The sequence below is a fragment of the Lithobates pipiens genome, unplaced genomic scaffold (genome assembly GCF_037356315.1).
Source record: "Lithobates pipiens isolate NorthernLeopardFrog02 unplaced genomic scaffold, aLitPip1_a1.2 Scaffold_18, whole genome shotgun sequence".
NCBI lineage: Eukaryota > Metazoa > Chordata > Amphibia > Anura > Ranidae > Lithobates > Lithobates pipiens.
In genome coordinates this window covers 188,483,258-188,510,576 of record NW_027507758.1, presented here as the reverse complement: position 1 = coordinate 188,510,576, position 27,319 = coordinate 188,483,258, and the positions used below count along the sequence as shown (strand labels likewise).

At 46.0% G+C, this 27,319-nt stretch overlaps 1 protein-coding gene across 1 annotated transcript in view; it reads left to right on the top strand.

The window, feature by feature from the left end:
- The window catches only part of LOC143987597 (interferon-induced, double-stranded RNA-activated protein kinase-like), a 365,105-nt gene that overhangs the window by 325,383 nt on the left and 12,403 nt on the right, over positions 1 to 27,319 (top strand). The window contains 2 exon segments of the mRNA XM_077486451.1: positions 543 to 641; positions 17,064 to 17,126. Of these exon segments, the coding sequence (XP_077342577.1) occupies positions 543 to 641; positions 17,064 to 17,126 (162 nt within the window).

The window sequence follows — 27,319 nt, the reverse complement described above, 5'->3', positions numbered from 1 at the left end:
TAAAAAAAAAACCTTGGGGGAACTTCCCAATCTTTTTGAAGTGATGGTTAGGCCCCCACAGAGCCCTGATCTCAACATCATCAAGTATGTCTGAGAGTACATAAAGAATCAGAAGGATTTAAGGCAGTCTACATCCACAGAAAATCTGTTGTTAGTTCTCAAAAATGTTTGGCTCAACCTACTTGCCAAGTTCTTTCAAAATCTGTGTGCAATTATACCTAGAAGAATTTTTGCTGTTTTGAAAGAAAAGGTGGACAAGCCAAATATTGATTTGGATTCATCTTCTGTTGATTTACTTTCAATTTTGTTAATTGATAAAAATAAACTATTAACAGCATTTTTTAACACCTCCTTAAAACGTTTGCGCAGTAGTGTGTACACACACATATAGTACATTTTTTGTGTGTTCATATATGTATGTTCTGATTGTTGTTTTTTTTTTCTTATCCTCTACTAGTTTTACTTTAACTGGACTGTATAATCTCATGATGGTTTCATGCTGTTTTTTTTGTTTTGTTTTTTGGTTCTGGTTGGTTTTGCAGGAAAACGACACTTATGAAAATGAAGTAGATATCTTTGCTTTGGGATTAATACTGATTGAACTGTTCTGGAAGTTCGGCTCTTACCACGCTAAGCAAAAGGCAGGTTTTATTTATTTATTTTGCTATATTTATCTTCATTCAAACAGGTCTAATGCAGCATGCTTCTTTTATTGTAAGCTGAGAAAAGCTATACCCACTGATACACAGTAGCAAACACTTCACATAATCGGGCTCAAACCGGATGTCAAGCTCAAAAAACAATAGAAATGCATAGTGCTCACATGTACATTATTCAAATGTAATCAAGCTCATCTATTACTGCCTCTTCTCTCCTCAGCTTCAGCTGGGCATCCATTACAGTGTCTCCCACTCTGACAGATAGTTGCTGTCAGTGTATGCATGTTTCCTCAGTCACAATGTCATCAGGGGCAATGTCATGATCTCCGTGCCCCGATGATGTTGTGATTGATGAAACATAAAGATAAAGATTATGCAGGTGGAAAGACTTTCTACATATTATCCGGAGGAGATTGTAGCCTTGTGTGCAAGCTCTGACAGCGGTTTTCTGTCAGCGTGGGACATGCTATAAAGGCTGCCTAGTTAAAGTTGATAAAAAGTTCACTCTGAAACAGTTCCTCATGTTCCAAAACCATGTACCTAAAAATGTATGTGCTCAGTGCAAAATGTGTTTAAAGCGATTGTAAAGTCTAGATTTTTTTTAGTAAATTAACAAAGATGTAATACTTACCTGCTACTTCCAATGGTTTTGCACAGAGCAGCCCTGAACCTCTTTTTGGGATCCTCCACCATCGCTCCAGGCTCCTCCTCTTCTCTGTGCGCCCCAATAGCAAGTGCTCCATAGACACATACAGCTTGGCCCCATCCCCCGATCCCTAGTCACATGGACAGCAGCAGGAGCCAGTTGCTCCTCTGCTGCTGCCTGAGCTCCTGTAGGGAGAGAAGACTGCAGCCAGGCAGTGCACTGGAAATAGTGTGTTTTTTTTTAGCTTAATGCAGAGAAAGCATAAGGTAAAAAAACAAAACTGTTAAGTGGTTCTAAAGGCTTTTTCCAATTAATCCTCTGTTCTTTCCACCAGTTTCATTAATTCTTCACTAGGGAGCACACTCCAAGTGTTAAACACTCACCAAATGGTATTGACCATTGGTCAAAATGTATGTTTTAACTGGAGCCACTCTCGCTTTACTCCTTTTTCCTCCTCCAATGTGCAGGCATTCCTTTCATGAGTAACGCAGGAAAACTAAAACTATATAATTTATATTTTTTTAAACTCTCAACATTGGACTGTACAGATACAGCAAGAAGCATGCTCGCTTTTGGTTGTTTCAATCAACGAGAATTTGTAGTATATAAAACACATCGATCTTTTACATTCTTTCAATTTAAAAAGCAAATTTTGTTGTGTAATCACACACCTATGAATTTTAATATTGTGTTTAGTCATGATTGACACAGGATGCAAAGCTTTTTTTTTTTTTGACCAATATATTATTTACAGCATGATATATAGGGAGGTGTCAGGAATATTGAATGGACAGAGTGCAGGGATGGGGTATACAGTATCTCACAAAAATGAGTAAACCCCTTACATTTTGTAAATATTTTATTATATCTTTTCATGCGACAACACTGAAAAGATGACACTTTGCTACAATGTAAAGTAGCGCGTGTACAGTTTGTATAACAGTGTAAATTTGCTGTCCCCTTAAAATAACTCAACACACAGCCATTCATGTCTAAACGAGTGCTGGCAGTACTCATGCAGCCCCAGACCATGATACTCCCACCACCATGCTTGCTGTAGGCAAGACACACTTGTCTTTGTACTCCTCACCTGGTTGCTGCCACACACGCTTGACACCATCTGAACCAAATATGTTTATCTTAGTCTCGACAGACCACAGGACATGGTTCCAGCGATCCATGTCCTTATTCTGCTTGTCTTCAGCAAACTACAGGCTTTCTTGTGCATCATCTTTTAGAAGAAACTTCTTTCTGGGACAACAGCCATACAGACCAATTTTGATACAGTGTGCGGGCACATGGTTTGAGCACTGACAGGCTGACCCCTCCACCCCTTTAACCTCTGCAGCAATGCTGGCAGCACTCATACGTATATTTCCTAAAGACAACCTCTGGATATGATGCTGAGCACGTGCACGCAACTTCTTTGGATTGACCATGGCAAGACCTGTTCTAAGTGGAACCTGTCCTGTTAAACTATATGGTTTTGGCAGCCATGCTGCAGCTCAGCTTGGGGGTCTTTGCAATCTTCTTAAAGTCTAGGCCATCTTTATGTAGAGCAACAATTATTTTTTTCAGAACTTCAGAGAGTTCTTTGCCATGAGGTGCCATGTTGAACTTCCAGAAACCAGTATGAGAGAGTGAGAGTAATAACATCAAATTTAACACACCTGCGCTCAATTTTCACCTGAGACCTTGTAACACTAATGAGTCACATGACACTGGGGAGGAAAAATGGCTAATTGGGCCCAATTTGGAAATTTTCAATTAGGGGTGTACTCACTTTTGTTCCCAGCAGTTTAGACCTTAATGGCTGTGTGTTATTTTGAGGGGACAGCAAATTTACACTGTTATACAATCTGTACACTCTCACTACTTTACATTGTAACAAAGTGTCATTTCTTCAGTGTTGTCACATGAAAAGATATAAATATTTACAAAAATGTGGGGGGTGTACTCACTCCTGTGAGATACTGTATGTAAGGTGCACAGTGCAGGTGTTAACCTACCCCTAACCCCGTAGGGGTACATGAGCCTATCTACATCATGGGTGATCAACCTGTGGCTCTCCAGCTGTTGCGGAACTACAGGTTCCATCATGCTTGAGAGTCATGCTTGTAACTCTGCCTTGCAGAGTATGCTCCAACAGGACCATCCTTGTTGCCTCCTCAAATGGTGACAGTACAGTGCATGCATCCTTTATCAGTAACGATTGGCGTGTGGAAAAAAAAAAAGCAGAGGGTCCCTGAGCCTGTCCTTTTGCCATACTCGCACAAATACACGTTGACGGCCCTCTGCTGCATGTGCAGCCACTGCAGCAGAGGGCCAAATTGAGTTCCACCTGGTGGGCATGTCCCAAATCAGGCAGGTTATGGGCAGGTGGAATTCCCGCTGAATTTCGAGGAACCGAACACTGGCTGTGTATGTCCGCTTGAAATGGCTACAGACACTTCTGGCCTGCTTTAGAAGATCTTGCAAACCCGGGTACCTGTCAAACTACTTAAAGTGGTGTTCCACCCTAAAAAAACTCACCTCTAAATGGCTGTTGCTAGGGGTCCCTCTTAGTCTGCCTTCTTCAGTGCCTGGGCTCTTGACATCACTTCCCCTTGACACAGGAAGGGCTCAGCTCTGCCCCCTCCCTCTTGTCAATCATCTGGGCCACATGAAAGGTCCCAGATGATTGTGATGCACCGCTCGTGCATGCGCAGTGGGTGCCCAGCTGTGAAGCTACAACCCGGCGCCCACAGTTACAATGCCCGCCCAGCTGAATGGAGGGGGAGACGAGCGGGGCTTCAATCCCTTGCATCGCTGGACCCAGGGACAGGCAAGTGTTCGATTATTAAGTCAGCAGCTGCAGTATTTGTAGCTACTGACTTTTATTTTTATTTTTTAAATGGGAACCCCTCTTTAACCACTTAAGCCCCAGACCAATTTGCAGCCAATGGACCAGGCCCTTTTTGCGATTCGGCACTGCGTCGCTTTAACTGACAATTGCGCGGTCTTGCGACATAGCTCCCAAACAACATTGGCATCCTTTTTTCCCCAACAAATAGAGATTTCTTTTGGTGGTATTTGATCACCTCTGTGGTTTTTATTTTTTGCGCTATAAACAAAAATAGAGCGACAATTTTGAAAAAAATTCAATATTTTTTTACCTTTTGCTATAATAAATATCCCCCAAAAATATATAAAAAAAAATGTATACCTCTGTTTAGGCCGATACGTATTCTTCTACATATTTTTGGTAAAAAAAAATTGCAATTGCCGATTATTGATTGGTTTGGGCAAAAGTTTATAGCAGTTACAAAATGGGGCATTTTTATTAATAATTTATTTTTTACTAGGAATGGCGGCGATCAGCGATTTTTTTTTTTTTTTTTTTCTTTATTATGACTGCGACATGGCAGACACATCGCACATTTTTGACACATTTTTGGGACCATTGTCATTTATACAGCAATCAGTGCTATTTAAATACACTGATTCCTGTGTAAATGACACTGGCAGTGAAGGAATTAACCACTAAGGGGCAGTGTAGGGGTTATGTGTGACGTTATGTGTTTTTTTTATTGTAGGGGGGAGGGGCCTGGCATGTGACCTCACTGATCGTCTTTCATTTATAAAAGGTGACAGCCACACTAGGAAGCACGGGCAGAGGTTTGTTTACACAGACCTCTCCTCGTTCTTCAACTCTGTGACCCTATCACGGGACACCAGCGGCAATCTGGTCCGCTAGTCCCAGGGCCACGGTCACAGAGCTCAGGACCGGATTGGGAGCGTGTCCCGCCGGCGGCGCGCTCCCGACCCCGGGGCTGGGCAATTAAAGAGCCACGTACAGGTACTGTACGTGATTGTGTCCAGCCGTGCCATTCTGCCGACGTATATCTGCGTGAGGTGGTCCTTAAGTGGTTAAGCACCAAGCCTCTTTTTGAGATCTGCTGTTTACAAGTTAAAATCAGTTTGTTTGTTTTTTTGCTAGAAAATGACTACCTAGAGAATAAAATGGCAGTCGTTGCAATAGTTTGTCATACTGTATTTGTGCAGCGGTCTTACAAATGCAATTTCTCTTATATTCACCGACCGACACAGCTCCTCTCTTAGCCATTGGGTTGTTATGCCCACCACTAGGAGAATACTAGGCATTACTTGTTATGTAACACTCAGAACTTTCCAGTTCTGCCCAGGGGGCGGTCCCTAGGGCAACAACCCTCCAGCCTGCCATGCAGTCATCAGTTTCCTTTTGCCTAGTGAAGAAGGAGGACCTAGCAACCCTGCAGGCCCATTGGTCCGTGCCTTTTTTCTGCAAAAGCGTGACTTTTTGCACAAGATGATTGATCCTGTGATCTGCTATCAACAGCCGGCTGGGTGACAGGCTGGATACCCTTATCCTTGTAGTCTCCCCAGTCCGGCCATCGAGCGTGTGCAGGTCGCAGCTCCGCGCTAGGCAGGCCACAATGAAACCTCAGCTCCAAAGGTGGTCTGTGAGCTTTTATGCTCCGGGGCACACATATGACCGGGCTACTGATGTCTGCGTCGCAGTGTGATGGGCCAGCAGCCACCCTGTACTGATCAGTGAGTGGGTCTGTAATGGAATGTCTCCCAGCTCTGCAGGACTGGTAAGTACAGCTCTCCTTGCCTCAGGACTGAGCAGCTGGGCATTCCCTGGGAGGTCGATTCGGGGGTCCCTCACCTCCCTCTTTTCTCCCCCCCCTCCCTGGGGAGATGCTGCTGAGCAGTGTCTGTGTGTCTGTGCAGGGGCTCGCCGGGGGGGCTCTCACCTGGGGCGGGGGGCGCTGGCTGGGTCCTGTTTTTTCATGTCCCTGGAAGCTGTCCGTGAGGCTATGCTGGTGTCCTGTGCAGCGCTGTACTCACCGCTATTGTTTCTCCCTGTCCCTCATGGCTCTGGCATTCGGCGACCATCTTGGGTGTGGGAAAGCCAAAGCATTCTCTTCTGGGCTTCGGCGGCCATTTTCCTTGTGATTGTCCCTATAAAGGACACCGGCGGCCATTTTCTTGAATCCTGAACATGTTTTTCAGTGTTCTCTAGGGGCAGCATCTGCTCCTTTTTTCCAGGGGCAGCATCTGCTCCTGTGCTCTGGTGGACATTTTCCCTGTGGTTTAAGTCCTTGTGCTGGATGCTGGGCGGCCATTTTCTTGAAGCCTGAGTACACTTAGAGCTGTTTCAGTGCCATTTGCAGCTGCTGCCACTGACACGGCACTGTTTCCTCTGCACCTGGGAACCAACAGAGACTACAGGCACTACCTGCTGGATATCGCAGAACCCCTCAGGGTGCTGAGTCCAGCGGGAAAGAGCCCCTCAGTCAGCAGCAGTAAGGAGGGTGGGACTGTCACTGTCCTAAGTCCCCTTTGGGTGGCAGACAGGGTAGGGTCAACATGGCTTCAGAAACTGGTGTTTCTTCCCTCAAAATCCAGGCAATTGCAACCGGGTCGCCTGTGGACTGCGCAGTGCCCCTGGACACCCTGACAGCGGTCCTCAATTAGTTTGTTGCCAAGATGAAGGCGGCACGTGGGTTAAAGGGTGCAAAAAAGCGGCCCCTGCCCCCCCCCTCCTCTGGGGAGAGCTCTGATGCAGACTCAGGCCCTGCTGAGGCTGGTGACCCCTGCTCTGTCTTGTCAGACGACGCTGACCAGGACCATTCGGACAGTGAGGATGAGTCCCCGTGCAGGTCCGTGCGCGACAAATCGCTTGTTGGAGCACTTATCACAGCTGTGCGTGATATCCTGAAGATTCAGGAGTCAGCAGATCCCTCTGCTGATGTAGCAATCTCTTTTGGGTCCTGTGAGCCAGCACGTTCACCTAAGGTGTTCCTGTATCTGACTTATTTTGACAAGTTCATTTACAAGGAATGGGGTCGCCCGCAACGGACCGTCAGTATCCAGGTTAAATAAAGTAACTACGATCTGAGTAGAGGGGACTCCTGCATTTAAGAAACCCACGGACAGGAAGGCCGAGGCAGTGGCCCGTTCCTTGTTTATGGTGGAGGGGTCCGCCGTGCGACCAGTACTGGCATCCGCACTTGTGTCGCAGACACTAACTGAGTGGGCAAAACTGCTGCACCGCAAATTGGGAAAGCAACAGGCGTCTCCTGTCTGCGTGGAACTAGTTAGTGCAAGGCCTTACTTACGTTTGGGATGTGGCCCTGGATACTCTTCCTCTGTTATCCAGGGCTTCAGTGTCAGCAATGGTGCTGAGGCGCCTGATTTGGTTAAAATGCTGGTCTGCTGACCAGGCATCTAAGAAAGCCCTGACGAATCTTCCCTTCCTTGGCGACCGGCTTTTCGGAGCCTCGTTGGATGACATTAGTAAAAATGTCACCGGTGGTAAGAGAACCCTACTCCCACAGGCCAGGAAGGCTAAGGAGCCACTCCGTAGGCAAGGGCCCTCTTTTTCTGCTCACAAAGGGCTTTTGCATCTGCCCGGAGCTTCGGCCAAATGTCCCCAGCCCAACAGGACAACCACAGGAGGACAGAAGCGTCCCTGGAACCACAAGCCTAAACTAGCCTGCGAACAAAAGTGCTACCGCAAGAAGGTTTGCCCCCACCCATGTCTCGGGTGGGGGGTTGACTTCGGGAGTTTGCAGCCCACAGCCCAGTGGTCCTCTCGATTATCTGACCAATGGGTCTGCGATCTTAATTCTACAGGCTACAAGATAGAGTTTCTCTCTTTGCCGCCAAACAGATTCTTCCCCTCCAGCATACCCATATCCCCGACTCGCCGGGAGGCCGTCTTGGGGGCAGTAAGGGACCTGTTGAGTCACGGGGTGGTTGTACCGGTTCGGGAATTGGAACGTTTTCAGGGATTCTACTCAAATCTGTTTGTAGTTCCCAATAAGGAAAGGGTACTTCCAATCTTGGACCTAAAAGCCCTCAATCACTTTGTGAAAGTGCAGAGGTTCAGAATGGAATCAGTTCCCTCAGTAGTCGCCTCACTCCATCAAGGGGACTCCCTGGCGTCCTTAGACATCCAGGATGCATACCGGCACATACCCATATGCCTTCGGCATCAAAAGTTTCTTCGATTTGCAGTCGGGGAAGCCCACTACCAGTTTGTGTCTCTCCCTTTTGGTCTGGCATCAGCCCCCCTGAGTCTTTACCAGAGTATTGGCTCCAGTTTTGGCATTGCTGTGGCAACGTGGGATTGCGATCGTGGGATACCTAGACGATCTCCTCCTGAGGGCATCTTCCACCTCAGATTTAGAGGAGGATGTGGCGATCACCATGCAGACCCGGCAAAAATTTGGGTGGCTGTTGAACCTAAAGAAGTCGGTGATTGTACTGACCCAGCCTCTGGAGTACCTGGGCTTGCTGTTGGACTCCAGGGAAGCGAGAGTTTTTCTCCCTTCAGATAAACTCCAGACTCTAAGATCCACGGTAAAACTGCCGATGAACTGCAAGTGGTCTTCGCTTCGCTTCTGCATGCGAGTCCTTCGAGGTGGTACCATATGCCCAGTTCCACACCAGAGTCCTGCAGAAGGAGATTGTGACAAAGTGGGACAAATCTCAGTTGTCCCTGGATCGACAGATCCAGGTGAGTCAGTCAGTCAAAGATTCCCTGAACTGGTGGCTGAGGTCCCCGGTGATTCAGTCCGGGAAGTCGTTCCTACCTCTGAAGTGGACAGTGATCACAACGGACGCCAGCTTATCCGGTTGGGGTGGAGTGATGGGGGTTCAGTCGGCTCGGGACCTCTGGTCGGCAGAAGAATCCAAGTTGGCGATCAATCTTTGCTCGAGCTCAAAGCGATCAGGCTGTGCCTCTCCACATGGTCGATGAGACTACAGGGGCATCCGATCAGGATCCAGTCAGAAAATGCCACGGCTGTGGCATACGTCAATCACCAAGGAGGAACAAGAAGCTCAGCCGCCGCACAGGAGGTCGCTCACATACTTCGGTGGGCAGAGCGACTTGTACCGGCCCTGTTGGCCATTTACATCCTGGGAGTGGAGAACTGGCAGTCGGACTATCTGAGTCCCCAGATGCTGGACCCAGGAGAATGGGTGTTGCATCCAGAGGTATTCAGGCTACTGTGCCTGAGGTGTGGCACACCAGACGTGGATCTTCTGGCCTCCCGTCTCAATCCGAAGGTGCCGAGAATCGTGTCCAGGACAAGAGATCTGTGGGCAGACGCATCAGGCGGGCTGGTGGCTCAGTGGGATCAGTACCAGCTGATCTACGCCTTTCTTCCACTGAAACTGTTACCACGTCTGCTCTGCAAAGTGGAAGTCGAGGGGATCCCAATGATTCTGGTCGCCCCAGATTGGCCTCAGCGGCCTTGGTACGCAGACCTAGCGCAACTGCCGTTACGAGAGGACCTTCTGTCTCAAGTTCCAATTTTCCATCCTGCTTTACCATCGCTGGCTTTAACGCCATGGCTATTGAGAGCCAGGTGTTGAGGACCCAGGGTCTGTCAGACACTGTGATCCCAACTATGTTGAGAGCACGAAAATCTTCTTCTCGGAAGATATATCATCGTACCTGGAAGGCTTACATCTCCATGTGTGAGGAGAAAGGATGGTATCCGTGCTCCTTTTCTATATCCAGGATCCTGCTGTTTCTTCAGCACGGAGTAGACGAGAAATTGGCGTTAAGCACCATTAAGGGGCAAATATCAGCCCTGGCTGTCTCCTTTTTTTTTTAGCGACCCCTTGCGTCTCACTCATTAGTGATTACCTTTTGTTCAGGGAGTGCGACATGTAGTTCCTCCGGTGCGTCCACCATTACCCCCCGTGAGATCTGAACCTGGTGTTATCGGCACTTCAAAAACCACCGTTTGAAAATATCAGGGAGATTCCCCTGTTGACTCTTTATCAGAAAGTGGTCTTTCTAGTGGCCATCACATCGGCCAGGAGGGTTTCGGAACTGGCGGCCTTGTCATGCAAGTCGCCTTATCTGGTTATCCACAAGGATAAGGTGGTGTTGCGTCCGCAACCATCACTTTCGGCAGAAAAGAGGTCTCGGCTTTTGATATCAATGAGGACATTGTATTACCATCTCTGTGTCCTAAGCCATGGCCCTTCATGCTCTGGACGTGGTTAGGGCTCTAAAGGTGTATTTGTCTGCCACTGCTCCCTTTTCGGAAGTCACTCACTGTTTGTTTCGGTGGTTGGCCCAAAGAAAGGCATGGCAGTCTCGTCGGCCACCATTTCCAGGTGGATCAGACAGAATGTAGTGCAAGCCTACGCCTTGAAGGGACAGGTGCCCCCCTTTTTCGTTCACGGCCCACTCCACAAGGGCAATCGGAACATCTTGGGCCTTCCGACACCAAGAATCTGTCGCTCAGCTGTGTAAAGCGGCGACCTGGTCGTCTGTCCACGCGTTTACCAAGTTCTACAAGCTAGACGTCAGTGCATCGGCTGATGCCTGTTTTGGCCGCAAAGTTTTGCAGGCGGACGTATAGTTGCAATCGAATATGCAATGTATTTTCTTTTTCCTGTTTTTTCTATAAACATGCAGTACAGTTAAGTTAATGCACTGTTGCATTACATTCTGCAGTTTTGGTGCGGTTGTGGGTAGTCACTCCTGTTGAGGTTACCCTGGTTTTGTGGTGGATTTCTCTACCCATTGTTGTTTTTTTGTGGGTAAAGTTTCCCTAGTTCCCACTTGCCATGTTGGATGAAGTTTTCTATGCTGTTTTCCCACCCCTTGTTTGGCCCTGCTTGGGGACGTCTCAATGGCTAAGAGAGGAGCTGTGTCGGTCGGTGAATATAAGAGAAAATAGGATTTTTTGTATTCACCGTAAAATCCTTTTCTCTGTAATTCACCGACCAACACAGCACCCGCCCCTCCTTTTTCTCTTTACGTTATACTGCTTGTTGACGTACTGATGACTGCATGGCAGGCTGGAGGGTTGTTGCCCAAGGGACCGCCCCCTGGGCAGAACTGCAAAGTTCTGAGAGTTACATAACAAGTAATGCCTAATATTCTCCTAGTGGTGGACATAACAACCCAATAGCTAAGAGAGGAGCTGTGTTGGTCGGTGAATTACAGAGAAAGGGATTTTACGGTGAGTACAAAAAATCCTTTTTTTGGGGAAAAAATACACTTTTTGGAATTAAAAAATAAGAAAACAGTAAATTGTGAAAGATAATGTTAAGCCGAGTAAAACCCCTTGAGGCTAATTGGTATTCCTGACATAATTTTTCATATGTTTTTAGTACCTCTCCCTCATATAGCTGTGGAACCAAATCCCCTTCTCCTTCCATGAGGTAAAATCCTGCAGATCATGAAGCTCTAAATATTTAGGGTTATTCCACATAGGGGTAAAGAGCAATAGGCCCTTTATCTTCAAAGCCTTCTGACTGTCCCTCCACACCCTACTAAGGAGGGCACCAGTGAGGGCCAAATGCGGTATGCTTGGTAGGTCCATCTCCATGTGGGAGGCCACCTTCAGTAAAGGTTCAGACACAGTCACCAAACTGATCACCGGGTCTGCACCCGCCTCCCGTCCCAGCTGCTGAAGCTGTGAAGCCAAAAAATACATTTTAGGGTGGGGTACTGCCAGTCCCCCTGTCCTTCCCATACTGTAGGATGGTTAAGCTAATCCTGGCCACCACCTTCTTCCATATCAAGTTTCTCATCTGTGAGTCACTTTTAAAACCATTTGTTCGAAATCCACATAGGTGAATTATGAAAAATGTACAAAAGCTGCGGGGCCCAAACCATTTTTATTAGGTTAACTCTTCCCACCACTGACAGGGGAAGTTTATACCAACTGGAACATTTAACTTTCTGCCTATCCAGTAGTGGACCCAGGTTCAGCCGAAGGTATTCCACCGGATCGGGGGACACCTCCACTCCCAGGTATCTAAAGCTATTTACTATGGCTATCTGATGCGCTCCCGCCGGCAGAGACTCTGTCAGAGGATCAATGGGCATTAAGGTTGATTTGAACCAATTTATGGTGAAGCCAGAGAAGCCCCCAAAGTCTGTTATGATCCCCATTGCTGCACGCAGAGAGGCAGCGGAGTCACCCAGGGAAATGAGAGCGTCATCCACATATAAAGAAATTTTGTCCTCCAACTGACCTCTGCCAAAACCGACCACCTCCGGCGCATTGCGTATCAAGATGGCCAGAGGTTCTACTGCCAGTGTGAACCGCAACCGGGATAAAGGGCACCCCTGCCGAGTGGCCCTGTGCAACTCAAATGGGGGCGAGAGATTGTTAATGCGGAGTCTAGCTCCGGGACTAGAATACAGTACCTTCACCCATGTGATGAAATGGCTCCCTAGTCCAAACCTTGCAAGGATTTCCAGGAGGTAGGGCCACTCCACACTGTCAAAAGCCTTAGTGGCATCCAGTGACAGATGGCCCTCCCCCAGGATTATCCACAAGTACCTGTAGATTCATATACAGTTGCCGAATATATCAGCCGTAGAGCGAGTAGGAATGAAGCCAGATTGGTCTCGAGCTAGCTTGCTTATCACCTGAGAAAGTCTTGTAGCAAAAACTCGAGCCAGAAGCTTAACATCGGTATTCAATGAAGAGATTGGGCGATAGGAATCTGGCAGAAGCTTATCCTTGGGAAGTACTATAATTATAGCCTCCTGCATACTGTCAGGTAAGCTGCCCGCTTCAGCTGCCTCAGATAGGGCCCTCAGAAGGGGGGGGGCTAAAAGGAGTTCACTATAGCGAGAGTACACCTCCGCCGGTAAGCCATCCAAACCAGGGGATTTGTTATGCGGAGCCCCATCCAAGGCATCCGTCAGTTCTGTCAGGGTGACTGGGACATTTAGCATATCCCTATCCCTATCTGACATTCCATGTCAGAATTGGAAGTGTGTGTCTCCCCGGTCTCTGCCTGCACAGCTAAAATGTTAGAGGACTCCCACTGTTCCCCTTGAAGTCAAGATATTGGCTTCCAATTTCCAAAATCTAAATGTGCCCCACCTTAATAAAGTGACATGAGTGGGCCTCTGTTTTTTTTTTTCTTGTAAGAAATTTTCGATTGCTAATAACTGGTGTACTTCCTCTGAAGATATCAGTCAGGATACTCTGTTACCCTGCTGCACAATTTGCCTAAATTAGATATTCACAAGCCTTAAGCTTCGTACACACTACTGACAGCTCAGTTTGGATATGCTTTACTAACAATCCAATGTTAGTGCAGAATCCTACATGGAGTAGGGGGGCTAACAATTGCTAGTGGTTTCTACCAGGATTTTTACCCCCCTACTCCATGTAGGATTCTGCACTTTACAGGGCTAGGTCTTATGATTCTTTCAACCATTTATAATTAATTAGGCACGTTTATTTTGCGCATATTACAACCTCAAACAATATTTATGCAAAAGAGAAACAGGGCACAGAGATGTATCAGTAACAATGAACTTTAATGGAAAAACAAAATTTCCACTTACATGTTAACACAAGTAGTACAGTGTAGTGCTGTCTGTCAGAGCCAAAGGGTGCACATCACAGACCAGATTACAACAGTCAGTTGTTGATGAAAAACTGAGCCAGCATAGTAATGACACAGAGTAGAGCTGCACAACATGCAGTCTGTATAGCAGCGCTCGTAACACAGGACAGTAATTGCATGGACGGCAGACAATTCCTTTCTGGGCGGATACCCTTTCTCAAGCCTGATTATGGCCCCATACGTTACAGCCCTGTGAGTTTTTCTGACTTGTTGTTTTTTTGGACTTATTGCTGCCTTGTTAAGTGGCCCACTATAGACCCACTATAGACTTGTTGTTCTACAGGTTTCCTTTATTAGAGGCCTATGTTCTTTTCTTTTATTTTTCCCTTACTGGCAATGACCTGTTCTGATTCAGAACAGAATAAGTGAGGATTGATGCTCTCCATATTTAATCCCATATTCCATATTTGGTTGGCTTAGCTTTGTCAAGCCTTAATTCTGTACTTTTGCAGTAGGAAAAGTTTCAGTGGTGCCAGGGTTCTAGCTGCCATCACACTGACTGTTTTCTCCTATTGCTCCTGTGCAATTTTGAAGGTGACAGCTACTGTACATATATGAAGACTTGAGAGGCCACCTGCTAAAGTACATGCACAGGGTTCTTGCCCTCATACCATTCACCGGACTGCTTTTCATCTTAATTGTTGTGCATAGGTTATCATTGCCAGTTTTGGCTTTTCTACAGTTTTATGGAGCTTGGCTCAGAGGGCTCAGGGATAAAGGTGTCCAGCAGATGGGCTCAAGGGTTTGGAGTTGAAAATGTTTATGCCAAGTGGTGCAACAAGGTTGTTGTCTGCAAGATGTTGAAAAGCAGCTCTGAGCATTTGTTACTGTACAGGCAGTTTTCTAAATCCAATTGACATGAAGGGAAGTGGTTGCGGGTAGGAACTACCCACCCTACAAAACTTGAGTTTGTCTTTGCTTGAAAGCAAGAGTGCTCCAGGGCTAGCTGGCAACCTAGGCAAGAAGCAGCAACTGGGGTCAAGTCACAGGAATAGGATTACACACTCTGAAACATGCTGTCGCTGCATCTAACCCTCACTCTGGCACTCGCCTCCATTGGAGCGTATGCACACTTCCATATTCAGGCCATTCAATTACACTTTTTCTAGTATATTTTTAATAAAAAGGTGCTGTTGTCCTTGAAATATTGCTGGCTTCCAGCTCATAACTGTCCCTGACAATATTTCTATATTTCAACTCCAAAATCCTGTAAACTGGTTCAAACAACATACTATGAAGCTTACCACTAGCCCAACCACAAAAAGTATGTCTAATTATTTAAAGGGTAGCTCCACTTTTGGGGGGAAAAAGCATCAAAGTATTTTTTCCCTAAAAATTGCATTTGAAAGACTGCTGCACAAATACAGTGTGACTTAAAATATTGCAACAATTCTCTAGGGTCTCTGCTAAATATATGTGTATATATTATAATGTTTGGGGTGTCTAAGTAATTTTCTAGCAAAAAAATACAGATTTTTAATGTGTAATCAACAAGCGTCCGAAAGGCCTGGTCCTTGAAGTGATTAAGCCACTCTAACCTGTTTGCATCATCAGCACTGCCTCCTATTGTAGTGTCCCCCTCTGTGTATGATTTCTACAAATAAATGCTGAAAATCCCTCATTTCAGAGCCGAGATCGCGATCACATGACCGGCCAGATCGCTCCTTCCCTCTTCTGAGAGATGCAGCGGGCAGGGCCTAGATTCCTCAGCTGACATTATTCGGGAGGAGGAGGAGAGATCTGGCCGGTCATATAATCGCGATCTCAGCTCTGAAATTAGGCATTTGCAGCATTTATTTTTAGAAATCATACACAGAAGGGAACACTACAATAGGAGACAGTGCACATGGTGCATACAGGTTAGTGTTATTCAAGCAGCGGAGGGGGATGGATCTGCCACGAGCTGACAGGGAGGGAGGGGGGAGAGAACAGAGGAGACAGAGAGCAGGGCTGTGGATGACGGAGGCACGTAAACTGACCACAGTGTCGGGGCTCAGCAGCCATAATACACCGTGGTCAGTTTACACAGGGGAGGGCAGAAACGGTCAGCATCAGCCAGGTTTTTTTTTAGGTGTTACAGGGGGCCAAGTGACAAAGCACAAGCACTGTCATATAACATGCTTTAAAGGAGCAGGATCCTTTTTTTTTTTTTTTGGGTTAATGAACGCTTTAAGTGGTTAAAGGCTTACTTATGTAAATTCTGTATGTGCAACTGTGGAGGATGCTCCTAAATCTAAGTGCTGCAATATTAAGTGTTTCCTGTATTGCATGTTTATGCTTGGGTTAAAAATATGTCATGCCATTAAAAACAAACCGTTGCCAAATAGGATGAAAATGTGAGCATGAAATATGCACACTGATATTTACCAAAATCTTAAAGTAACTAGGCTTTGGACAAAATAACTGTATCATTTCCTCAGTTTGTAACTGGTGCTCATTTCAAAATCCACTTCATATCTTTAACCTTTAATGAGGGAAGTGATCCATGCAATTTCCTCAGGTGATGGAGTATAAAAGAACAGTGAGCAATAATATAGTCCAATCTAGTCAAATACAAACAAAATGTCCAATCAAGTGTTAAGTGATTCTTCTGAAAAGTCATAACAGGTTCTTCTCAACATATAAATCTTCCCAAAAGCTGAATGCTCACAGGGCGCTTACCTCCATTAAGGGGTATAAAAAGCCTTGAGAATATCCTATAGTGGAGGTGGTCCTGTCCATCTCCCATCTGCACGCTGCACCCATGCTGTGTGCTCCTTTCTTGAGGGGCTAACGTGGATTGATCCACTGCATCTCTGATCAGTCTGAAGTGGAGTGTCACCCAGTCTCTGTAGGGGCTGAACCAGCGGCGGACCATCAAGCACAGCGAGATTAAAATATGATTGGATACTACTAGTACCCTGAAAACATCCTCTGGTACAGCCATTAATTGGAGATCCACCGCAGTGTACCCACCTCCACTACAGGATATTCTCAAGGCTTTATATACACCTTAATGGAGGTAAGCGCCCTGTGAGCATTCTGCTTTTGTGAAGATTTATATATTGAAAAGAACCTGTTATCACTTTTCAGAAGAATCACTTGATTGGACATTTTGTCTGTATTTCACTTTATTGGACTATATTATTGCTCACTGTTATTTTATTCTCCATCACTTGAGGAAATTGCGCGGATCCCTTCCCTCTTTATTTTTTTGTGCATCGTGTTCACTTTAGTTATGGCAGCATCTTCACTTTCATTGAGTTAGTTAGATATTGTTCACTTAGTAGCACAAGGGGACCACATTTTATATCTTTAACCTTGTTACTATTACCTTTTAGGAGTGGGGAAAATTGCGAAATGCTTGCCTACCACCAAAATTTGTCATGCAATTTCCATCTGAGGTATAGTATGATTACATTTTCTTCCTCATTGTAGTTCAATATATATTATAGTCATTATCACTGCCCATAAATTTGAACTTAAAATAGTTAAAGTGATTGTAAACTTCAGGCTCGGTTCACACATGAGCCACATGTGGCTCACAGCAGGGGTCTGGCGCATTCTGGTTCATCGTTTCAGGTTTGTTTTTATCCTCAATTTTGGGCGGGATTCGGACCTGAAATGGACCAAAAGACGCACAGCATTTTTCTGCAAAACGCACCGGACCTACTGCGGAGATATTTGAACTGGCTCCATAGAGAGCCAGTCAAAATCTCCTTCTATTGTGAATTGGATGCTGGGATCCCACATCCAATATGGTGTGAACCCAGCCTTAGATATAAAATATGAACAAAGCCTAAATTAACCACTTGCCTACTGGGCACTCAAACACCCCTCCTGCCCAGACCAATTTTCAGCTTTCGGTGCTCTTACACTTTGAATGACAATTACTCAGTCATGCAACACTGTACCCAAATGAATTTCTTGTCCTTTTTTTCCCACAAATAGAGCTTTCTTTTGGTGGTATTTGATCACCTCTGGGTTTTTTATTTTTTTGCACTATAAATGAAAAAAGACCAAAACTTTTGAAAAAAAAACGAATTTTTCTTTGTTTCTGTGATAAAATTTTGCAAATTATAATTTTTTCTTCATAAATTTTGGCCACAATCTATACTGCTATATATCTTTGGTAAAAAAAAACAAGTTAGTGGATATTATTTGGTCTTTGTGAAAGTTGTGGTGCGAATCATACAAAATTGATCACATCTGATACTGGTGGCCTATCTCATTTCTTGTGACCCGAACAAGCCAGGAAGGTACAAATACCCCCCAAATGACCTCTTTTTTGAAAGTATACATTCCAAGGTATTTAGTAAGAGGCATGGTGAGGTTTTTGATGTTGTAATTTTTTCCCACAATTCTTTGCAAAATGAAGAATTTTTTTTTCCCCCAAATTTTCATTGTAATAGGTTATTTCTCTCACATGGCATGTGTATACCACAAATGACACCACAAAATAAATTCTGCTACTCCTCCTGAGTATTATGATACCATGTGTGTGGGACTTTTTCACAGCCTGGCCACTTAGAGAGGCCCAAAATGCAGGGAGCACTGTCACATGTTCTAGGAGCATAAATTACACATCTAAATTTTTGACTACCTATTACACTTTTGAAGGCCCTGGAGCACCAGGACAATGACACGTGACACTGATGTGGCACTGATAAGTGACACTGATGACAGATGCCACTAATACGGGGCACTGATGGCACGTGACACTGATGACAGATGGCACTAATATGTGGCACTGATGACAGGTGGCACTAATACGTGACACTGATGACAGATGTTACTGATATGTGGCACTGATGACACATGGCACTAATACGTGACATTGATGACACGTGGCACTGATGACAGATGGCACGTGACACAGACAGGTGGCACTGATGACAAATGGCACTGATACGTGGCACTGATGACAGATGGCACTAATATGTGGCACTGATGACACGTGACACTGATATGGCACTGATGACACGTGGCACTAATGACAGATGGCACTTATACGTGGCACTGATGGCAGATGGCACTTATACGTGGCACTGATGGCACTTATACGTGGCACTGGGGACAGATGGCACTGGGGAAAGGTGGCACTGGGGGCGGATGGCACTTTATTTGACTCTTTTTTTTTTTTCTTTTTTTACTTACGGCCACTGCAGCCGTTCATCTCTCCCTCCTCACACGCTGTTTGTGTGAGGAGGGAGAGCGGCACTGAGAGATGAGCTCATATGTTTAAATATGAGATCATCTCCCATTGGACATGCCGATCGCGCTTGAAAACGGGCGCTGTGATTGGCCGTTTACAGCGATCTGTGACTGGCTGTGCCCGGGGGACACGGCCAGCACAGAACTTCCCCGATGCGCGCTCTCGGGAGAGCGCAGAGGGGAAGTAAATAAAAGGACGTCCAGGGACACCCTCCCGGCAGGAAACGTCCGCGCTGTAGCCATCTTTTGGCTATAGCGCAGGCGGGAAGTGGTTAAAGTGATACTAAACGCACACTGTTTAATTATTTACATTGTCCCTTCTATTTCTGTTACAGTGCCATCATTCACACGAAATCACAATTTCAGCCATGGCTGAAATTGCATCACATCCGCACCAAAATAGTGCAGGATCCCCCAACCCCCCCCCCCCCCCCCACACACACACCTGAGTCACATTGCATGGGGGGGCATACTCTAACACTGACAACCGCAGCTAATCTTGTGCTTTTCCAACATCAAATCAGTGTGAACCAGGGCTATCTACATGTAATATTCCACCCATTGTGTTTAGCTGGTTAGTGGGCATGGAGGAGAGGAGGGAGGGAGTGGGCTGTCATAGAAACTTACTGAAAACTGAGCATGTACAAAGTTGCCACCACAGCTGCAAATTCCATAGCTAAATTGGGGACTTGAACAGGAGGAGATCAACCAGGGTTTTCTTGCAGAATACAGAAAACGAATCTCCTAGTGACTGAGTACGAACATCATGTAATACAGCATTCATTGTTCTTTTTTTTTTTATGTGGGTTTAGTGACACTTTAAGAGCACCAAGTGTAATTTCTGTCCCCTGCCTCATTCCTCTACTATCAGGAGTCACTTCTGACAAATTTTCCTGACACCAAGAGAAAAATGGTGAGGGGAGAGGGTTCTCCAGCTGATAGAAACAGAACAGACTGTATGCGTTGCGAAGGGGGTGTGTCCTTTCCTTCCAATCAGCTGTTGGAGCTCTCTTCCCTGAGCTCTGCAGAGTGTAACTTCAGCTTTCTGCCCCCTTTTTTTCTGAACACTCAGACAAGCGTTGCAAGTTCTACACTTTGAATGGGTCTAGAGAAGACTGCAGATAAACCGATACAACTTAAAGTGGGGACGGAACATATACAGACCCCCTTACATTTTTCACTTTTTGTTATATTGCAGCCATTTTCTAAAATCATTTAAGTTCATTATTTTCCTCATTAATTTACACACAGCACCCCATATTGAGAGAACAACACAGAATTATTGACATTTTTCAGATTTATTAAAAAAGAAAACCTGAAGTATCACATGATCCGAAGTATTCAGACCCTTTGCTGTGACATTCATATATTTAACTGTCCATTTCTTCTGATCATCCTTGAGATGGTTCTACACCTTCATTTGAGTCCAGCTGTGTTTGATTATACAGATTGGACTTGATTAGGAAAGCCACACACCTGCCCATTATATTGGAGACTCAGCTCCTTGCACAGATAGAAAGGGTTGGGACCATGATAATAATGGGGGATTTTAACTACCCAGAAATTGACTGGAGTAATGTCACTGCTGAGACAGTTAAAGAGCAAAAATGTATAAACCTATTACAGGACAATTTTATGGTCCAGTTTATTGAAGCCCCAACTAGGAATGATGCTCTATTGGACCTGGTAATCTCAAACCACGCAGAGCGTATTACTAATGTTCAGATAAAGGAACACCTGGGTAGCGGTGACCATAACATGATTTCATTTGATGTTAGCTGTAAGCAAAAATCATATACGGGAAAGATAAAAACACTTAATTTCAAGAGAGCAAATTTTCCAAGGATGAGGGCTGCTCTCCAGGACCTAGACTGGGAGAGAATATTGGCATCAATGGGCACAGAACAGAAATGGGAATTCTTCAAAGACTGTTTGTGATCTCACGGCAAAGTATATTCCCATGGGCAATACGTTTAAAAGGCTAAAAATAAAACCTATGTGGCTCACGGCCAAAGTTAAAAAAGCTATAAGCTATAAGAAAAGAGCTTTTAAAAAATATAAAAATGAAGGAACACTAGTGTCATTTAAATGTTACAAAGAATATAACAGAATATGTAAAAAGGAAATAAAGGATGCAAAAATTCTAAATGAAAGATTGCAAAAGATATTAGGACAAACCCCAAACAATTCTTTAAATATATTAATAGTAAAAAGGTCTGAGCATGTAGGCGCTTTACAAAATAATCTGGAGTGGGTGACTGGGAACAAAGATAAGGCTAATTTTTTAAATACTTTCTTCAGCTCTGTGTATACAAAGGAGCATGGGGGAGCTCATGTCCATAATGGGGGTGGTAGTGACACAGCCCCAAATCCACAATGGTTCAAAAGTAAAATGGCCCAGAAATATTTGGACAGAATAAAGGTGGATAAAGCACCTGGACCTGATGGCATCCATTCACGGATCCTAACAGAATTGAGCTCTGTAATTTCAAAGCCATTGTATATCATTTTTAGGGACTCATTAATAACAGGAATAGTACCACTGGATTGGCGCAGGGCCAATGTGGTGCCTATATTTAAAAAGGGAACAAAGTCTTTATCAAGTAACTATAGACCTGTTAGTTTAACTTCTTTAGTTGGGAAGATACTGGAGAGATTAATAAAAGACCACATAGACGAGTTGTTGCAGGAAAAAAATATTTTAAGCAACAGACAGCATGGATTCATGAAAGACAGAAGTTGTTAGACAAACCTGATTTCTTTTTATGAGGTGGTAAGTAAAACCTTGGACTTGGGGTGGCGGTGGATGTGGTATACTTGGATTTTGCAAAAGCGTTCGATACAGTTCCGCACACACGGCTCATGTGTAAGGTAAAGTCTACAGGTTTGGAAATATCAGTTTGTAAATGGATAGAAAACTGGCTAAAAGACAGAATTCAGAGAGTAGTGGTTAATGATTCTTACTCTGAATGGTCTAAGGTTATCAGTGGTGTACCCCAAGGTTCAGTGCTGGGACCCTTACTTTTTAATATCTTTATGAATGATATTGGGTCTGGGATCAAAAGTAACATTTCCGTCTTTGCAGATGACACCAAGCTAGGCAGTGGAATAACGTCCTTACAGGATGTCTCCAATTTACAAGCCGACCTCAATGCTCTGTCTAATTGGGCGACTATGTGGCAGATGAGGTTTAGTGTTGAGAAAAGTAACGTTATGCACTTGGGGGCTAGTGATGGCCGAACGGTTCGCCCGGCGGTCGTTTCGCGGCGAATTTCCGACTTTCGCCGTCCGCGGGTTCGAACGCCTTTTTCCGTCGTTCGCCCCGGCGGACTTACGTGTTTAATGTATACAAGAACTTTAACCTTTCGTGACACGTTTATCATGTGTTACAGGACAACCAATTGAGACATGACAGCTCATGGACACTTGGACATTCCCCCTAACCTATAAATACACCCGATCCGGTGGCCATTTTACATTCTTTCTTCTGTCACTGTAGGGAAAGGATCCTGTGTGGAGTAGGGACAGAGAAAACGCTAGCTATTTGGTACACAAAAGTTCTTTTCAGGACTGGTATAGGTGTTAGGTCAGCAGCCTGAGTTTCTTTTGTCAGTTTAGATAAAGGGACAGAGCGCTGTATGCTGCTATTTTAGGGACAGCTCAGCCAGATTAGTCTTTCTTCATCATCATCATCATCATCATCATTAGCTGTTACTATCAGGTCCACAAAAGAGCTGTTCCAGCTAATCGTTCCAGCCTACTCTTTTTTGCCAATTTGTATAGGGACAGGCAGGAAGCAGTGTGTCAGGCAGTGAGGATAATTTTAAAGACTTGCTGTTACTATTAGTTCCACAAAGGTTCTTTTCAGGACTGGTATCAGTGGTACGGTAATAGGCTTGTACACGTATAATATTCTTTCTTCCAAATATAGAAAGAATATTATACTTGACTGCTGCCCTTCTGCTGCAGTCTGCTAATCATTCACAACTCACTTGTTCCACAAAGCTCTTTATCAGGACTGGTAACTTGGTCTGTCTAGGGTGCTACGGTACATAGGCTTGGGTGCGGTACAGTCTGCTGTTCTGTAAGGACCGCTATCGGTCCACAATACATAGGGTTGCCGTGCACTACTGCTGACCGCTGCCCTATACTGCAGCAGTCCTTCATTGGTATAGGGACTGACGTACAGTCTGCTAATCACTAACACACAACCTGCTTGGTCCACAAAAGTTCTTATAAGGACTGGTAACTTGGTATAGGGTGCTACGGTACATAGGCCTGAGTGCGTTACAGTCTGCTGTTCTGTAAGGACCGCTATCGGTCCACAATACATAGGGTTGCCGTGCACTACTGCTGACCGCTGCCCTATACTGCAGCAGTCCTTCAGCGGTATAGGGACTGACGCACAGTCTGCTAAACACTAACACACAACCTGCTTGGTCCACAAAAGTTTTTATAAGGACTGGTAACTTGGTATAGGGTGCTACGGTACATAGGCCTGAGTGCGTTACAGTCTGCTGTTCTGTAAGGACCGCTATCGGTCCACAATACATAGGGTTGCCGTGCACTACTGCTGACCGCTGCCCTATACTGCAGCAGTCCTTCATTGGTATAGGGACTGACGTACAGTCTGCTAATCACTAACACACAACCTGCTTGGTCCACAAAAGTTCTTATAAGGACTGGTAACTTGGTATAGGGTGCTACGGTACATAGGCCTGAGTGCGTTACAGTCTGCTGTTCTGTAAGGACCGCTATCGGTCCACAATACATAGGGTTGCCGTGCACTACTGCTGACCGCTGCCCTATACTGCAGCAGTCCTTCAGCGGTATAGGGACTGACGCACAGTCTGCTAAACACTAACACACAACCTGCTTGGTCCACAAAAGTTTTTATAAGGACTGGTAACTTGGTATAGGGTGCTACGGTACATAGGCCTGAGTGCAGTACAGTCTGCTGTTCTGTAAGGACCGCTATCGGTCCACAATACATAGGGTTGCCGTGCACTACTGCTGACCGCTGCCCTATACTGCAGCAGTCCTTCATTGGTATAGGGACTGACGTACAGTCTGCTAATCACTAACACACAACCTGCTTGTTCCACAAAAGTTCTTATAAGGACTGGTAACTTGGTATAGGGTGCTACGGTACATAGGCTTGAGTGCGGTACAGTCTGCTGTTCTGTAAGGACCGCTATCGGTCCACAATAGATAGGGTTGACGTGCACCACTGCTGACCGCTGCCCTATACTGCAGCAGTCCTTCAGCGGTATAGGGACTGACGTACAGTCTGCTAAACACTAATACACAACCTGCTTGGTCCACAAAAGTTCTTATAAGGACTGGTAACTTGGTATAGGGTGCTACGGTACATAGGCTTGAGTGCGGTACAGTCTGCTGTTCTGTAAGGACCGCTATCGGTCCACAATAGATAGGGTTGACGTGCACCACTGCTGACCGCTGCCCTATACTGCAGCAGTCCTTCAGCGGTATAGGGACTGACGTACAGTCTGCTAAACACTAATACACAACCTGCTTGGTCCACAAAAGTTCTTATAAGGACTGGTAACTTGGTATAGGGTGCTACGGTACATAGGCTTGAGTGCGGTACAGTCTGCTGTTCTGTAAGGACCGCTATCGGTCCACAATAGATAGGGTTGACGTGCACCACTGCTGACCGCTGCCCTATACTGCAGCAGTCCTTCAGCGGTATAGGGACTGACGTACAGTCTGCTAAACACTAATACACAACCTGCTTGGTCCACAAAAGTTCTTATAAGGACTGGTAACTTGGTATAGGGTGCTACGGTACATAGGCTTGAGTGCGGTACAGTCTGCTGTTCTGTAAGGACCGCTATCGGTCCACAATAGATAGGGTTGACGTGCACCACTGCTGACCGCTCACCTATACTGCAGCAGTCCTTCAGCGGTATAGGGACTGACGTACAGTCTGCTAATCACTAACACACAACCTGCTTGTTCCACAAAAGTTCTTATAAGGACTGGTAACTTGGTATAGGGTGCTACGGTACATAGGCTTGAGTGCGGTACAGTCTGCTGTTCTGTAAGGACCGCTATCGGTCCACAATAGATAGGGTTGACGTGCACCACTGCTGACCGCTGCCCTATACTGCAGCAGTCCTTCAGCGGTATAGGGACTGACGTACAGTCTGCTAAACACTAATACACAACCTGCTTGGTCCACAAAAGTTCTTATAAGGACTGGTAACTTGGTATAGGGTGCTACGGTACATAGGCTTGAGTGCGGTACAGTCTGCTGTTCTGTAAGGACCGCTATCGGTCCACAATAGATAGGGTTGACGTGCACCACTGCTGACCGCTGCCCTATACTGCAGCAGTCCTTCAGCGGTATAGGGACTGACGTACAGTCTGCTAAACACTAATACACAACCTGCTTGGTCCACAAAAGTTCTTATAAGGACTGGTAACTTGGTATAGGGTGCTACGGTACATAGGCTTGAGTGCGGTACAGTCTGCTGTTCTGTAAGGACCGCTATAGGTCCACAATAGATAGGGTTGACGTGCACCACTGCTGACCGCTCACCTATACTGCAGCAGTCCTTCAGCGGTATAGGGACTAAGAGTTTTGTCACAGGGTCATTTAAAAAATGACATGCAGAGGAAGAGGCAGGCCCTTCCGCAGGGGTGGTAGGGGTAGGGCAGGAGCAACAGGCTTGAGCCAAAGTGGGAAGTTGCAGAAGGTGCGTTCAATTACTTTAAAGGATGCACCAGACTTGGTTGAGTGGCTCGCTCAGCCTTACTCTTCTGCACCCTCCTCATCCTCTCGATCTGCACCCTCTTCTTCACTCTCTGCTATGTGCACCCCCAAAGACACTACCACCAACAACACGACCACCACCACCACCACCACATACCTTCCGCTTGAGTCACTGGAATTATTTTCCGATCCATATCAAGAGGACATTTCTGATGCGCAGCCACTCTTGGTATTGGATCAGGAAGAGGAGGTAGCAACAAGCGCTACTCAGCAGTCTGACGCCAGTACCCAGATCAGCCCAAGGAGGAGGTTGGTCCCCGGTGTTGCTGCCTACTCTACTTATAGCGGTGGGGAAGGTGACGTTGATGATGACGTGTCTAGTGATGTCACGTGGGTGCCCACAAGAGAGGAAGAGGAGGGGAGTTCAGAGGGAGATATGGACCAGCAGATAGGGAGGAGAAGCAGCAATGACTTACATTGCACAGCAGGGACAAAGCAGACTGCAAATGTATCAGGAGCGAGTCATCGACCATGTACGGTCACATCTGGCGCTCCCAGGACACCGGCACATGGCTCCGCAGTGTGGGCTTTTTTTAACGTGTCCGCTGCTGACAATAGCGTTGCCATCTGCAATCTTTGCAGTCAACGCGTTAGTCGCGGTAAGCCCAATACTCACCTAGGGACGACCGCCTTAAGAAGGCACATGAGCAGCCATCACCGAGCCCAGTGGGAGCAACGGAACACACAAAGCCACACTGCAGGCTCTCACCGTCCAGCCTCGTCTTCTACTTCTCCTTCTCCTCTCTCCTCACAATTGTCCTCCACTCCACCTTCCATCACGCCAAGCTCACATTTTTCTGCAAAAAGGCAGGCTTCCGTGGGCCTAATGTTTGAGCGTAAAAAAATGATGACGCCGGATAACCCTCTTGCCCAACGGTTGGCGGCTGGCTTGTCAGAACTCATAGCCCGCCAACTACTGCCATATAAACTGGTGGACTCGGAGGCCTTTCGCAAATTTGTGGCCATTGGAACACCACAATGGAAGGTCCCAGGAAGGAAGTATTTCTCAGAGAAGGGCATCCCAGAGCTATATGGCCATGTTCAGCGGCAAGTGAATGTATCTCTGGCACACAGTGTCGGTGCCAAGATACATCTGACCACAGACACGTGGTCTAGCAAACACGGGCAGGGAAGGTATATCAGTTTTACTGCCCACTGGGTGAACCTTCTGACGGCCGTCAAGCATGTAACCCGTGGCACCCGTGTAGATTTGGTTTTACCGCCACGGATTGCATGCAGGCCTGACTCTTCTTCTCCTCCTCCTACTCCATCCTCCTCCCTCTCCTCCTCAGCTGCCTCCTCCTTTTCCGCTGCTAGCGTCTCTTCCACTGCACCGCCCAAGCTCCCCAGAACCTATTCCACATGCCAGGTGAGACGTTGCCATGCCGTGCTGCGTCTGTTGTGCCTGGAAGCAAAGAGCCACACTGGCCCGGCACTCCTTTCAGCTTTGCGTTCACAGGCAGATGAGTGGCTAACACCGCTCAATTTGACAGTTGGTAAAGTGGTGTGTGACAACGGTGCCAATCTGCTTAGCGCATTGAAACAGGGCAAAATCACGCACGTGCCGTGCATGGCACACGTCTT